Raw genomic sequence first — 13660 nt, 5'->3', positions numbered from 1 at the left:
TTTCTTTGGGCTCTAGCGGCGTCTAGGGATTTGGGAGAGATCGATCCTCCTCTCGAATTGAGGATCAATTGTATCTTTGCTATTTTCTTTGCAACTACTAGTAAAATACAAGTCTTTTCTCTGATTTTTCTGCAGTTTTTCCCTGCTTTCCTACTGTTTTTGGCTGTTTTTCTGCTGTGGACAGCAATTTTACATTGGATCTACTTGGTTTTGGTGAGAAACACTTGGAAATCCAAGTGCTTCCTATCAGATTCATTCTCAAATAATCTCTCGATAGCAGAGACGTGACATGTACTCTTTAATCGGGTACTTTTGTTGCAAAATGACATCACTATATTACGATCACGGCTAGAGTCCGTATGTTCCCTAATGACTTCAAATCCTTGAGTAATGAATCATATGATGTACTTGATAGGCACAAAGCCCCTTTATCAGCTAAAATGGACCTAAATCTATGTTTTAGACAAACATCCACCCCAAGTCTAAAAGGTATTTTTGGACAAAGCAACTCATGGCTGCTGACAAGGATCCTTCTGTCTGGTTAGGTTGACTACCTTGTCTAACCAAGTAAACCAGAGACCATGATAACGAGAGATAATAGAACCATGTTGATGAATTTCAAATCTTAAAAATCCCCAAATATTCAATTTTAAAATTCCTAAAGTTGCTACTACTATATGTTGGGTACTCAATGCCTATCTCACGACTAGCCTTAATCAAAATTTCTCTCGTTATTGGAAGGGTAATTAACTATAGGGGATTGCACCTATAAGAAAGTAGAACTCCAATCATAAAGTCCTCGCAAAATGAGGGCGAAATCTCTGGGTAGTATCTTATCTAAAATCCAATGTGCCTCCTGAAAATCTAACTTGGAACCTAAATCCTTTAAAACTCTCCCCATCAACAAAACCAGGCGAGGGGAGGCCGGGGGTGTGAATTTTCGGAGCCCACACTTCTAAGACAATGGTGGTAATTTTGACAACATCTTATATGGTTTGTTTCTTATATGGTTTGTTCAAAAAAAGTTTGAATCAACTTTAGATCCTACGTTGTTTTCATTGTCTTGCTTGGTTGTTAGCCCAATAGTTTTGATTCGGTCTGCACCAGCTCAAAAGATATTGAACCAGATTCAAGAGAGATTTTTTGCTCCTAATAGTCATCATATTTTTGGCGATATTGGTGTTTCAGTTTAGCAGTATGTTGACTCTGAGGTTTGCATTTCTAGCACAAAGGATCTAGTGTACAAAAAAATTCAAATTCTCTATATCAAGAGGGGCATAAATAGTAGGAAAATAAATATATCTTCACTCTAAAAAATGCGCTAGACTTCAACTTAGATATTCTTAATGAGGACTCAGGGTTCTCTTCTATCTGACTAGTTGGTTTTGTTGGTGACTTGGTGTATTTTGTTTTTACATTTTTCCTCTTGCATTTCCTGCATTTGGTTCGTGTTGTACTATTTATATGAACTGATAATAAAATTTTGCCTTAAAAAACCTTATTTGCATATTTATACTCAGTTTGTGTTTCCGTCTTGCTATCTTGCAGTTGCAGCAGGTGATGGACATATTAATCATATGTGTTGCAAAGGAAGATGTAAATTATTCTTCCTTTAATTATCAAGTACATGAATCATCCCAGTCGGTAGTATATCCAGGAAGAACAACTTGGAGTGAATTTATCCCAGCAAATATTAGAATTGTTCCATTTCCAACGCGAGAGTACACTGATGATGAGTTTGAATCCCTTGTGAAGGCTGTAATGGGAGTACTGTAAGTATAACTCGGCCCACTTCTCAGTGATCCTTTGGAGTGCTGTTGCTACTTTTTGGTACCAGCAGTTTGATTTATGATCCTTATTTGCTTGCAATTTATTTTTGTTTTAATTGGTTAAAGGTCTTTGTTTCTGTTTAACCTTGAGTTTATGCACCGAGCAGAAAATATTTTGACTTCTCTTTTGAATGGAGCAGGTACCTTTTGGGCTTTCTTTTCCCAATTTCACGATTAATTAGTTATTTTGTTTTTGAAAAGGTATGCTAACATGGTTATTTTTGGTGATTTCTCTGACTGCCTTTTTTTCTGTTCTTGTTGATGAAATTATATTTTTTGTTTGTAATTGTTTCAGGAACAAAAGATAAAAGAGGGCCTCCAGATGATGGGTCTTCCAAACAAGATATTCTACCTATCGTGGTTCATTACATATACTTTGCAGGTAACTACTACACCTGGTGTCTGTTAGATGCTTTTGCCGTTGACTGAAAATTCAAAATATTCATTGACTGGATATATGGTTTGATCTCTTTCCCCTCAACGAATCAAATGGGCCTTGTATGCCTCTTGCTTCTTAGCTGGTGTTTAAGCTTGTGAAGCTTTTAGCTGCTATATTCCCTTTATAGCACTTCAGATCTTGACAAAACAACTCAATTTTTGCTCTCCAAAAACTTCCCTTTAACTATTTTGTTTGCTATTCTGCTTTCTGCTTTCGATGGGATCTCTTAACATTTTTTTTAAAACCCAATAGACGTAGTGTTTTTTTTCCAGCTTGACTATTGCTTGCCCGAGGTTGAATAACTCTGCTAATTGGGAATCTGTTGATCTATGCTTTTTATCAACTTCTTGAAGCGTTTCATGGCATGTTATACCCTTGTTTGGCCTCTTGGTGCAAAGGTGTCCGCTATGAGCCTGTTCTTGTTTAAACCTTGCCATTACCTTGAATGTTGTGTCATTGTAGGTTGCTTCTACAAAGGGAAGCCTTGTTGATTTATCATTGAAATGACTCTTGATTAATATCTTCTATTGATCTGTAATGTTGTTACTAGAAGCTTAAATAATCACTATGCGATGGGATTCAAACATTTTGATTCTTTCTTTGAATCTTGCCATTATCTTAAGATATACCCTTTCTTGTGTTAAGACTCCACATTCTGGTTATTCAAGACACATGAGCTATTTCCACCACAATTTCCTCCATGGACATTGAAATTCCAAGCGTATGCTTTTGCATTTTTATTTAGTGGAAGAGTTCCATCGATGCTTAGGAAGTTTTATCCTATACATGACATGGTTTAACACTAATATTTGGATTGTTCTAGCATTTTTATTTGCTTTATGTATCTAGTTGCCATGAAACACAATAGTTAGAATTAGCCTTTGTCACATCCCATTTAGACCCCTTAGAGTCTTCCTAGAGCGCAATAGAGAAGGAAGAATCATAATAATTTTATTTCTTACTAAAACCCATTCTGAATTACTACAACTATTTAGATAGTTACTATAACTATTTAGTTTTAACAATTTATCCATAATATTTATACGTGGAAGCATATTCAATATGTCACATAAAAGTTACAGAGCTTTACTAAACTTTTCAAATAAAACTTACATATCAAAAGCCTTACTGAATTGACTTATGCACAACTAACATTTATGTACATGTAATGTAATCACTCTCCCACTTAAAGACTTGCTGGCTCCTCTTTTTCTGCATTACAACTACTGCTAGTGAGCTACAAGCTCAAAGAAATACACAATTGTAATAAAAGAAAAATAATAAACATTACATTTAATTGTAAAATTTATGGAATTTTTATAAATATCATAAGATGTACAAGAGATCAATGCATATTTAACATTTTACATTTTTTTTATCTTTATTTTCAATACTTTAGGTAAATCATATGATGATTATAGATTTTTGCACGCCTATAGCTTGCTTTTTCAAGACTAGTTCAAAATTCCCAACTTTTAGAAGTGAGAGCTCTCTCCTTCAAGGCTGAGTCCGAATTTCCAACTTTTAGAAGTGAGCATGTCAAGTACCTCTCGTAAGGTCATTCAGGCTTACCTTTTTAGGCCTTTCGCCTTTACTTGTGCGGACATATCCTCCATAATATGATTTTGCTCCATCCTTTTCATTACATTTCACATTTTGAACATATAACTATGTATACATTAATTCAGCTAAATAAGTACTTGACTGATGCGGACATCCGACGATGGACGGTATTCACAGGAAGAGTCGAAGATCAACGGCCGAGATCACTCCGTTTTATTTTAGTTTATTAATTGTATTTTGATTTAATTTTCCAATTTTCTCTTTTTACCATTTTATTTAAGAGTTATGTCTTATGTAAGCCCAAGGACAAATGTGTCTTTTAGTTTCTTTTGAGGCTTATATATAGAGGCCCATTCTCCTGTATTAGGCATGATGGAATTATAATAAAAATTTGTGTTATGCATTTGTGCTCTTTTGGGAGGACGATAGTGAGATTCATATGAGAAGGAATCAAAGTTTTCACCAACTGCAAGATGGGTCCGGGCTCGTGGCTTGAAGTCTCTTGGAGAAGGGCAACGGATCACCCATCAGTCTTCGGAAGAGTTCAAGTCTCACGGTTTTATCTTTTATCTTGTGTTTCTTTGTTTTTTGTTTCTTCTTGTTGTTCATAGTCGCCATCTTCATCCTCTCCATACTTTCACCAAACCGGCCTTATCTCCATCACCACTCACGGCCAAGCCACAAGCCGCCGACCCTCCCCTTGGTTCCCCTCCCAACCCCCTTGCCATTAAGCCTTTCCTAAATTAGTTTTCATATTTTAGGTAACTATCTTAATGATCAAATTCAAATCTATTTGAATTTGAATAGTTGCCTAATTTATAAATCATATTTTAGGAAACTTACTAATTCATAGCCTATTTAAATTTTGAGTTAAATTGGGATGAAATCTTTCATTCCAAATTTAATTTATTAATTTAGGAAAGCTTTGAATGCCTCATTAAACTCCCCCCTTTATTCCCTTCCTTTTCTTGCAAAATTAATTTGGGAAATATTTCCTTTCAATTCCCCCAATCCAAATTTGAAATTTGAATTATTTCCTTAAGTAGGATTCTATTTTAGGAAAATCCTCACTTTTGCAAGCAATTGCTGCAATCAATAATTTGGAAAAAAAAACTAAGATTGCATACAAACTTGAAGTCTTCCTTTCAAAACCAATTTTAACAAACACAAACTCAACTAAAATGAAACAAAACAAAACGACACCTTACAACTTTAAATAAAAGGACAACAATATTTTAAACTTGTATTTAGAGAAGAAATATACAATTGGGGTGGAAACTTGTGGAGAGAAGAAGATAAGCCCGAGATGAAGTCAAAGAGAGTAGAAGAGAAAGTGGATATAGCTTGCAAGCTATTCAAGAAGAAACCCTTAGGTTTTTAGGTCCAAAAATCATCCATAATATGCTCCCAAATGCCAGAAAACATCCCTTATTTATAGGAGAAGAAAGGATCCCAACAACTAACAGCCGCCCACTCAAACCAATCAGAAAAGGGGAGGAAAACAGGCAGCCGGATGGAGCAGCACACGAAGGGGCCGCGGGACACAACCAACGAACAAACAGTGCCAAGGGGAAGGAACCGGGCAGGCATAGGAAACGAAGGGTCAAAAACAGGGAAAATGAACCCGGACAATAGGAATAATGAGCTGAAAAAGGCAACAGAAGCTCAACAGCCAGCATAAGGAAACCGAGACCGTCTTGCCTACATCAATTCTCCTCCGGTTGAGAAATCTCATCCCCTGATGAGATCACTTCAGAATTTTGGAGAACCGACATTTTCGATTCTTGAATCAAAATAGCGTACTTCTTTTCAATCACCTCCTTTTCTCGATTAAACTCGGCTTCTTTTCAATCATCTCCTTTTCTCGATTAAACTCGGCTAGAAGTGAATGCTTCTTAGACTCGTATCTCTCAGCACATAATTGCAGTTGTTCTTGAATCTTGAGAAGCTCGATTTGTATCAGAGATGATGAATATGCACGAGGAAGAACCCATTTTGATGTAGGCAAGACTGTCCTGGTTTCCTTATGCTGGCTGTTGAGCTTATGCTGCCTTTTTCAGCTCATTATTCCTACTGTCCATGTTCATTTTCCCTATTTTGTCCCTTCGTTTCCTCTGCCTGCCCGGTTCCTTCCCCCTGGCGCTATCCGTTCGTTGGCTGTCCCGCGGCCCCTTTGTGTGCTGCTCCATCCGGCTGCCTGTTGGCCTTTTGCCTCCCCTTTTCTCATTGGTTTGAGTGGGCGGCTGTTGGCTGTTGGGATCCTATAAATAAGGGCTGTTTTGTGGCATTTAAAAGAGGAGATAATGGATGATTTTTGGAACTAAAATCTGAGAGTTTTTCTTTGATAGCTTGCAAGCTATGTCTCCCTTTATCTTCTCCTCTCATTGATTTTGTCTCGGGCTTCGTATCTATTTCTTCTCTCCGCAAGTGTCCACCCCATTTGTATCATTCTTCTCTAAATACAAGTTTAAAATGTTATTGTGTTCTTTTATTTAAAGTTGTATGGTTTCGTTTTGTTTCATTTTAGTTGGGTTTGTGTTTGTTAAAATTGATTTTGAAAGGAAGACTTCAAGTTTGTATGCAATCTTAGTTTTTTTTTTCAAATTATTGATTGCATCAAAAACTTAGGCTCTGATACCAAATTGAGAAGAAAAAAAAGGGAAGAAAAGATAAAAACCACGAACCCAGACTCTTCCAAGGTTGGTGGGTGATCCGTTGCCCTTCACCAATGAACTTTCTCCAAGTTCTCTCCAAGAACCCTCAGACTCTCACAAGAGTAAAACGCAAAAATTTTATTCATCATCATCAGTAACCCAAAATGCAAGAGAACTAGCTTATAAATAGGTCTCATGAAAGAAAAGAAATAATGACTAAAATGCCCTTCAGGCTACAACATCATATGACCACCCATAAGGGTAAAATAGGAAAATTAGAAATTTAAAATAAAATAGTACATAAAACAAATAAAAAAATCCAAATCGTAGCCGCTAATCTCTGATGTCCTCATCATTATCTCTTGTTTTCAGGAGGGGTAATTAACCATCAGGGTTTGCTCCTATAGGAAACTCAGGCTACAACATCACATGACCACCCATAGGGGTAAAATAGGAAAAATAGAAATATAAAATAAAATAGTACATAAAACAAATAAAAAAAATCCAAATCGTAGCCGCTAATCTCTGATGTCCTCATCATTTTCTCTTGTTTTCAGGAGGGGTAATTAACCATCATGGTTTGCTCCTATAGGAAACCAAAACTCATATCATAAATTCTTTGCAAAAAGAGGGCAAAATCTCTAGATAGTGTCTTATCTAAAATCTAAGACATTGCCTATCTTGGTAGGCATACCAATAGAATGTTATGATTGACAACTTCAACTCATGCAATGGAAGAGCAATGTCTCTGCCTGAGTTATGTAGGCTTTATGTTGCATGTCATGGACTACTGCTCCAGGAGTTTTCAGAACAAATCAGTGCGTCCTAGATGGTCCAAATATATTCCAAATTATTTTGTGATTTACCTTTACCTTCTAAAATTAGAACTAATTTTAACCACCTCATATTCGTATAGCGAAACGTGTATATATTTCATTCTGAGTAACATAATTCATCCATACCATAACTCCAATTAGGCATAACTTACTATATGAAAATTGAACAATTAATCCTTGATTAAGATACTTGAGAGGCCTTCAGTTTTTAATTCTAGATTCTTTCAGAGCTTAATTGAGAGACTCATATCATCACCTATGTTTTGAATCATATATGGATGTTGCTATTCCATTATGCCATTATTCCTGGGTTAAATGAAATTAGTTTACATGTGGGACTGCATGCTTAGGTGGTTTACGTGTTATGAATCTTATGATTGCTTTCCTTGTTAGAAACATGATATGAGCACATCATATGTATAATTGCTTTAACGTAATGCTTAAATCCTCTAACTTGTTTCTGATACCTGTTCTATCCTCATATTTTAACTAACACGAGTTACTATTTGTGCAGTTTGCGATTTCTTCTGCTATCATTACGGCATCTACGATGAACAATCTTTTTATGTATAGTGATAAGTCGCTGGTCTTCGTCTACTTCTTTTTATTCAGTTTAAGTGCAATCATGCTTTCCTTCCTTATCTCAACATTTTTTTCGCGATCAAAGACAGCTGTGGCAGTTGGGACTTTATCTTTTCTTAGTGCCTTCTTTCCTTATTATTCGGTCAATGATCCTTCTATTGCAATGTTAGTAACTTTGCCTGAAGATGAATCCCTCCCTTCGTTCGGTGACTGCACTATGAAATGCTAACATGCTGTTATTTTAATCTGATTTTATGCTACTAGGGTATGGAAAATATTAGCTTCTTTGTTATCACCAGCAGCATTTGCACTGGGTACCGTTAATTTTGCTGACTATGAGCATGCACATGTGGGTGTTCGATGGACCAATATGTGGCAGGTATTCAGAAATTTTTTTTTTGGGGCTTTACTTTTATGATCACACATTCTAATACTTTACTATGTTAACTTGAAATTTATAGGCGTCATCTGGAGTTAATTTCTTGGTCTGCCTCTTAATGATGATGCTTGATGCAATTATATACTGTTCCTTTGGGTTGTTGTTTGACAAGGTAATGATTTGAAAATCACTAAATTTATGTCTGGTTATGCGAGCACAATCATGATTTGATTTGCTTTCGGACAATTTGTTTGATATTGTAGATCTATTATAACAAACTTCTTTAATTCTATTTAGAATGAATAAACAATCGTTTTACAAGTTTGTGAGGTGATTATAGGAGTTTTTAACCGCACAACTTTAATGGCAATTTTGGTTGCATATTTTTTTTGTATTAAGAATTTATTTGAAAAGGAATAAATTCCCTTAGTTTTGATGGTTGAATTTAAATTTGAGAAATTATTTCTTTTATAATTAATTGCTATGAGTGGCAAAGTGGGATTCCTTAGTTTTATTTATGCATCAGAAGCAAAGGTCATAGGAGCTTAGTTAAAGATCATTAAGATAAGATGAAAATTCTTCTTTTCAAAATTAAAAAAAAGGGTATTTTAGGAAAGTGGCAGAACGTAGTAAACACAATAATTAGTTATATTATTGGTTGGTCAAAAAAATAAATTGGAGCTAGCTTACAAGAAGATACATAATGGTAAAATTTTTGGTTTAATGAAGATGACTATTAAGATTTGGAGAGTTTTGAGGTATGTTGGATTTGGAGAGTTTTGAGGTATGTTGTATTTATGCTGAACAGATTATTTTGATGGAATTTTGTAGACTAAGAGTTGTTGATGTAGAACGGAGGGGGTGGGGAAAGATAAAATGATTAAAAATCTAAAATTAAATTTAAGATTTCCTATAATCAAGAAATTTAAATTTTGAAATTCAAATAAGATGGAGGGAAGGATAAATAGGTGGTTAATTATTCTCATAATTGAATTCCTCAACAAGGAAAACAATAATTAAAATAGGGGAGAGAGACGAGCCGGCCTAATGAGGAGGGAAAGAAAAGGTGTCCACATACAATGTATGTGGACCCATGCATTAATGGGAGATTAGAGAGTTAAATCTAAAATAATTTCAGATTTAATATGATTGAAGGATTTCCTAAAGTAGATGTAGGTTATTTAGGAAAGAATTTAAAATTCAAATTCATTTGAATTTGAATTTGGAAACTTTCCAAATAAGATAGGAGCTAATTTAGGAAAGTAATGATGGTGAGATGAAATTGGAATCAAGGGAATTTGGAGGGTGGGTCGGCAGTGGGGTGTAGGGGAAACATAGCCAGTGGTGGGGGGTTTTGAGGAGGGTGTAGCCGGCGGGTTGGGTGGGGGAAAACGCTTGGCCGGTGGGTTGTGGTGGAGTGGCCGACGGTTGGAGGTGGGGTAAAGAAAGGGTGGTGGTGTTTGGCTTAGAGAGTGGGAGGAGGAGAGAAGAGGGAAGCTTGGTCGGCGGCTGTGGAGGGGGTAAGATAGGTGGTCAAGGGAGAAGGAGAAAAGGAGTTAAGGGAAAGAAAGATAAAAACCGTGAGCCCAGACACTTCCTGCGGCTGACGGGTGATGTATTGCCCTTCACCAAGGGACTTCAAGCCACGAGCCCGTACCTATCTTGCGGCTGGTGGAAACTAAGATTCCCTCCCATAGGGATCTCACTTAAGTCCTCCCAAGGAACAAAAGTGTAGAACAAAATTTTTATTAAAACTCCATCTTGTCATTACACTAGCAAGGGCCTCTATATATATAGGCCTCAGAAATAAAAGAAACTAAAATAAGGCGATCATGCCCCTAGGACTTAGATAAGATTAGACCCTTAAGTAAGGGTAAAAATGAAAAATACATAATTAAAATAAAAATTAAAAATAAAAATTTAAGATAATGTAGGACAATCACGGCCGTCGTCGATCTTTAGCTTCTCCTCGTATAGGCATGGACGGTTGGATGTCCGCATCAGTTGTTTTTTGAATAGCTCTTCTCAATGAAGTTTTGTAGATTAAGAGGATACCAGATAAATTAGAGAAGATGTATTTTGACACTACTATTTAACAACAAATGAGAGGTTTATGGTTGTGCTAACTGTCATAACGAAGAAGTAGATGCGAAGTAGGGAGGAAGAAAAATACTCCATAGTATTATTTGGCTGAAATATGGACCGATTTATAGAGGTTTATAATGGGTAAAAATAGTGAAGAAATAATGCATATTCTACGAAGCAAGAAAGTACATTAATTTGATACAATCCATATGAATAGCCTAGCAATTGCAGCCTTCTAAATCTGTCAAACTGTGGCCTACATGTCATGAATTCATGGTGCAGTCAATTGGCAAGTCATATGTAATATTCAAAAACATCAAGAAGGGGAGATCTTTTTTTTTACATAAAGTACATTTTCCAATTTTTGCATTCACAAAATTAAGTATTTTATATAAGGGCACGCTTTATAATGAGTTATATTATTGGTTGATTCAAAAAATAAATTAGTGCTAGCTTTGAAGAAGATATATAAAGCAAAAGTTTTTGGTCCTGCTAAGATATCTATTGAGATTTGGAGAGTTTGAGATATTTTATAGTTGTTTTCTTAGCAAATATTTTTGATGGACTTTTGAATACTTAGAGTTGTTGATTTAGGACTGAAATGATTAGGCGATTTTAAATAAGAATCTTGCGCGCTTTAATTTAAAGAGCAATATTAACTAGTAATCTTGTAGTGATTTAAGTGATGAAATAAAACAAACAAGGGGTGAAGCTAGCTTAGGTCAAGTCACACAACTAAAGGTTTGTGGGCTCCGAAAATTCGGCCCCGGCCTCCCCGCCGTGCTTTTCTTTTTATTCGGCGAGGGAGTTTTAACTGATTAAGTTCCGAGGTAAATTTTGGAAGGCAGATGAGTTTGTAGATAAGACACTACCCAGAGATTTCGCCCTCATTTTGTGAGGACTTTATAATCTGAGTTATGGTTTCCTATAGGCGCAAGCCCCTATAGTTAATTACCCCACCTGATAACGAGAGAGAACTTTCGATTAAGGCTAATCGCAATCAGATACGTAGAATATACGTGTTATCTGGCATATAGGAGCAACATGGGTATGGAAATTTTGGAAATTGGGTTTGGATTTGGTTATTGGGAAGAGTTTGATATTTAAAATTAGAAATTGCATCATCTAACACTTAAAGCGGATGGTGGGGGAATGGATGATAGACCCGATCAAGATCCCATGATTCCATCGTCCCGGGCCATCGTGGTCCCTGGTCTACTTAGTCAGAGGAGGTAGTCGACCCAACCTGACAGAAGGATCCTTGTCGACAGCCATGGGTTGCTTCGTCCAAGGGGACCTTGTAGACCTGGAATGAATGTTTGTCTAAGGGGACAAATTTGAATCCACCTTAGCTTACAGAGGGCTTTGTACCCTATCGATCATATCCTATTGATTCATATCTCAAGGATTTAACGCCCCTAAGGAATGTATTGGCTCTGGCCATAACCACTATCTGTGGTGCCATTTGGCGGGAGGAGGCTTCGCAAACAGCCGCGTAAAACCACTCGGTTCAGAGGGCCCCGGATCATAACCGTTTACCTGCAGTGCCATTTGGCCGCGAAACTGCCGGTTAGAGGACACGTACCACGTCCTTATTGGCAAGAGATTGTTTGAGAATGGATCCTAGTGATATTTTCGACTAGGCATTAGCTCTTTGTGAGCTGAAGTAAATTTTAATTTGTCCACCTCAGCAAACTGTTGCGGAGGGTGGATGGATTTTGCTTTAAGCGGGTGATGGGTTGAATTTCAAATTTAAATATTTTTCGGATTTTGGGATTTGTGGATTTTTGGATTTTGTGGAGTTTTGGGTTTTTGGATTTTTATGGGTATTTTGGGTGGAGCTATGGAATATTTAAAATGAACTTTGGATATTTGGAGGCATTTGAAAATATTTGGGAACCCCTCCGGTTGAGATCTGCATTCAACACGGCCATCATCGGGGTGTTTGGGGTTATTTCCATTTGATTGAACTTTGTCGACTCTATCAAATTATCGATAGAGGATCGGGTTTCGTAGGCTTTATGCCCTTGTTAGTGAATTCTTTTGATTGTAGGCCTTGAAGGCCTAATATGAATGCATTGAAACAAATACACCGGTCTCCATAACTGTGTATTTGTTTGAAGGTTCGAACCCTGTCGACTCCTATTGATCCGTATAGAAGGATCGGGATCGAACAAGAATTCACTTATTGAACCGCGCAACATCCCTAGACGTCACATGTGCACCAATAACACGTTCGCCGGGGCCCATGCGGGTGTTTGGGGGCATTTTATAATTGAACCCTGTCAGCTCCTTTTATCTACTTAGAAGTATTGGGTTCAAATTTTATAACCCGCACAGCATCCCTAGACGTCACATGTGTACCAATAACACGCTCGCCGGGGCCCTTGCGAGTTTTATAATTGCTTTTACCCCTTTTAGTGCACCTAAGTGTATACAAACTACGGTGCACAGGTGGGGGTACTTTGAAAGTACTTGTAGACGCCTTCTGTCTGCTTGCATGAATGTTGCGGTTCTGGTGGCGTGACGTAGCAGCTTCTGAATAGAGTTGTTCGCTGCTTCGTACAGGTAGATTGTCGTGCACTACTGTTGTTTTCTGTAGGTGGGTCGTAGTGCACTAACTAATCTCCTGCCTTACATTTGCAGTGTAGTCGTTTAGTATTTTGCTTAGGGACAATAGATGGGGCATACGACGGGTCTCCCACAATGACTCGTAGGATATTGCATTTGATACAATCATTTTTGTATTTTGTTTGTAAACAATATATTGGTGTTGAATAGATCTTCTATAATAGTTCATAGGAGTATGCATCTGTCACCAACCCCTCCATGCACACTGATTGGTGTTGACTACATGAGGATATTATACCCACTGCATATATGTTGCTATAATCTATAAAAGTTCTTTTCATTGTATATTGCATCATATGTATCTTCCCTTGATTTACATGGCTTTCATCACCACCTTGTGAACAATTTGTCGAATATACGAGTGTATGGCTATATTTGTATAGAACCTATCACTTCTACATCATTTCAATCGATGTTACTTATGAGTAGATTGCCAGTTCTATTTGTATTGACTTCAAGCATGCCATTATCGTTCATGAATGATCACAAGTATCCCATAGTTGTTCGTAAGGGATTCTCATTCTTCCTTCACTAGCTAGTTGATGTTGACTGCTAGAATATTGTGATGATCATTTCCTTTGTGCTTGCAGGGAATGGGAATGTACGCTTGCCACGATATTAGCACAGGTGATATGAACAACCATTGTAGGCTTCTATGTTCA

At 37.0% G+C, this 13660-nt stretch overlaps 1 protein-coding gene across 1 annotated transcript in view; it reads left to right on the top strand.

The window, feature by feature from the left end:
* Positions 1-13660, top strand: part of LOC110108748 (ABC transporter A family member 1) — a gene marked incomplete at its 3' end in the record, with an annotated part of 161446 nt that overhangs the window by 35417 nt on the left and 112369 nt on the right. The window contains 6 exon segments of the mRNA XM_028700260.1: positions 1549-1772; positions 1970-2030; positions 2125-2211; positions 7836-8068; positions 8168-8282; positions 8365-8454. Of these exon segments, the coding sequence (XP_028556093.1) occupies positions 1549-1772; positions 1970-2030; positions 2125-2211; positions 7836-8068; positions 8168-8282; positions 8365-8454 (810 nt within the window).

Source organism: Dendrobium catenatum, unplaced genomic scaffold, assembly GCF_001605985.2.
Source record: "Dendrobium catenatum unplaced genomic scaffold, ASM160598v2 fragScaff_scaffold_1481, whole genome shotgun sequence".
NCBI lineage: Eukaryota > Viridiplantae > Streptophyta > Magnoliopsida > Asparagales > Orchidaceae > Dendrobium > Dendrobium catenatum.
This window is presented reverse-complemented; position numbering and strand designations above follow the sequence as displayed.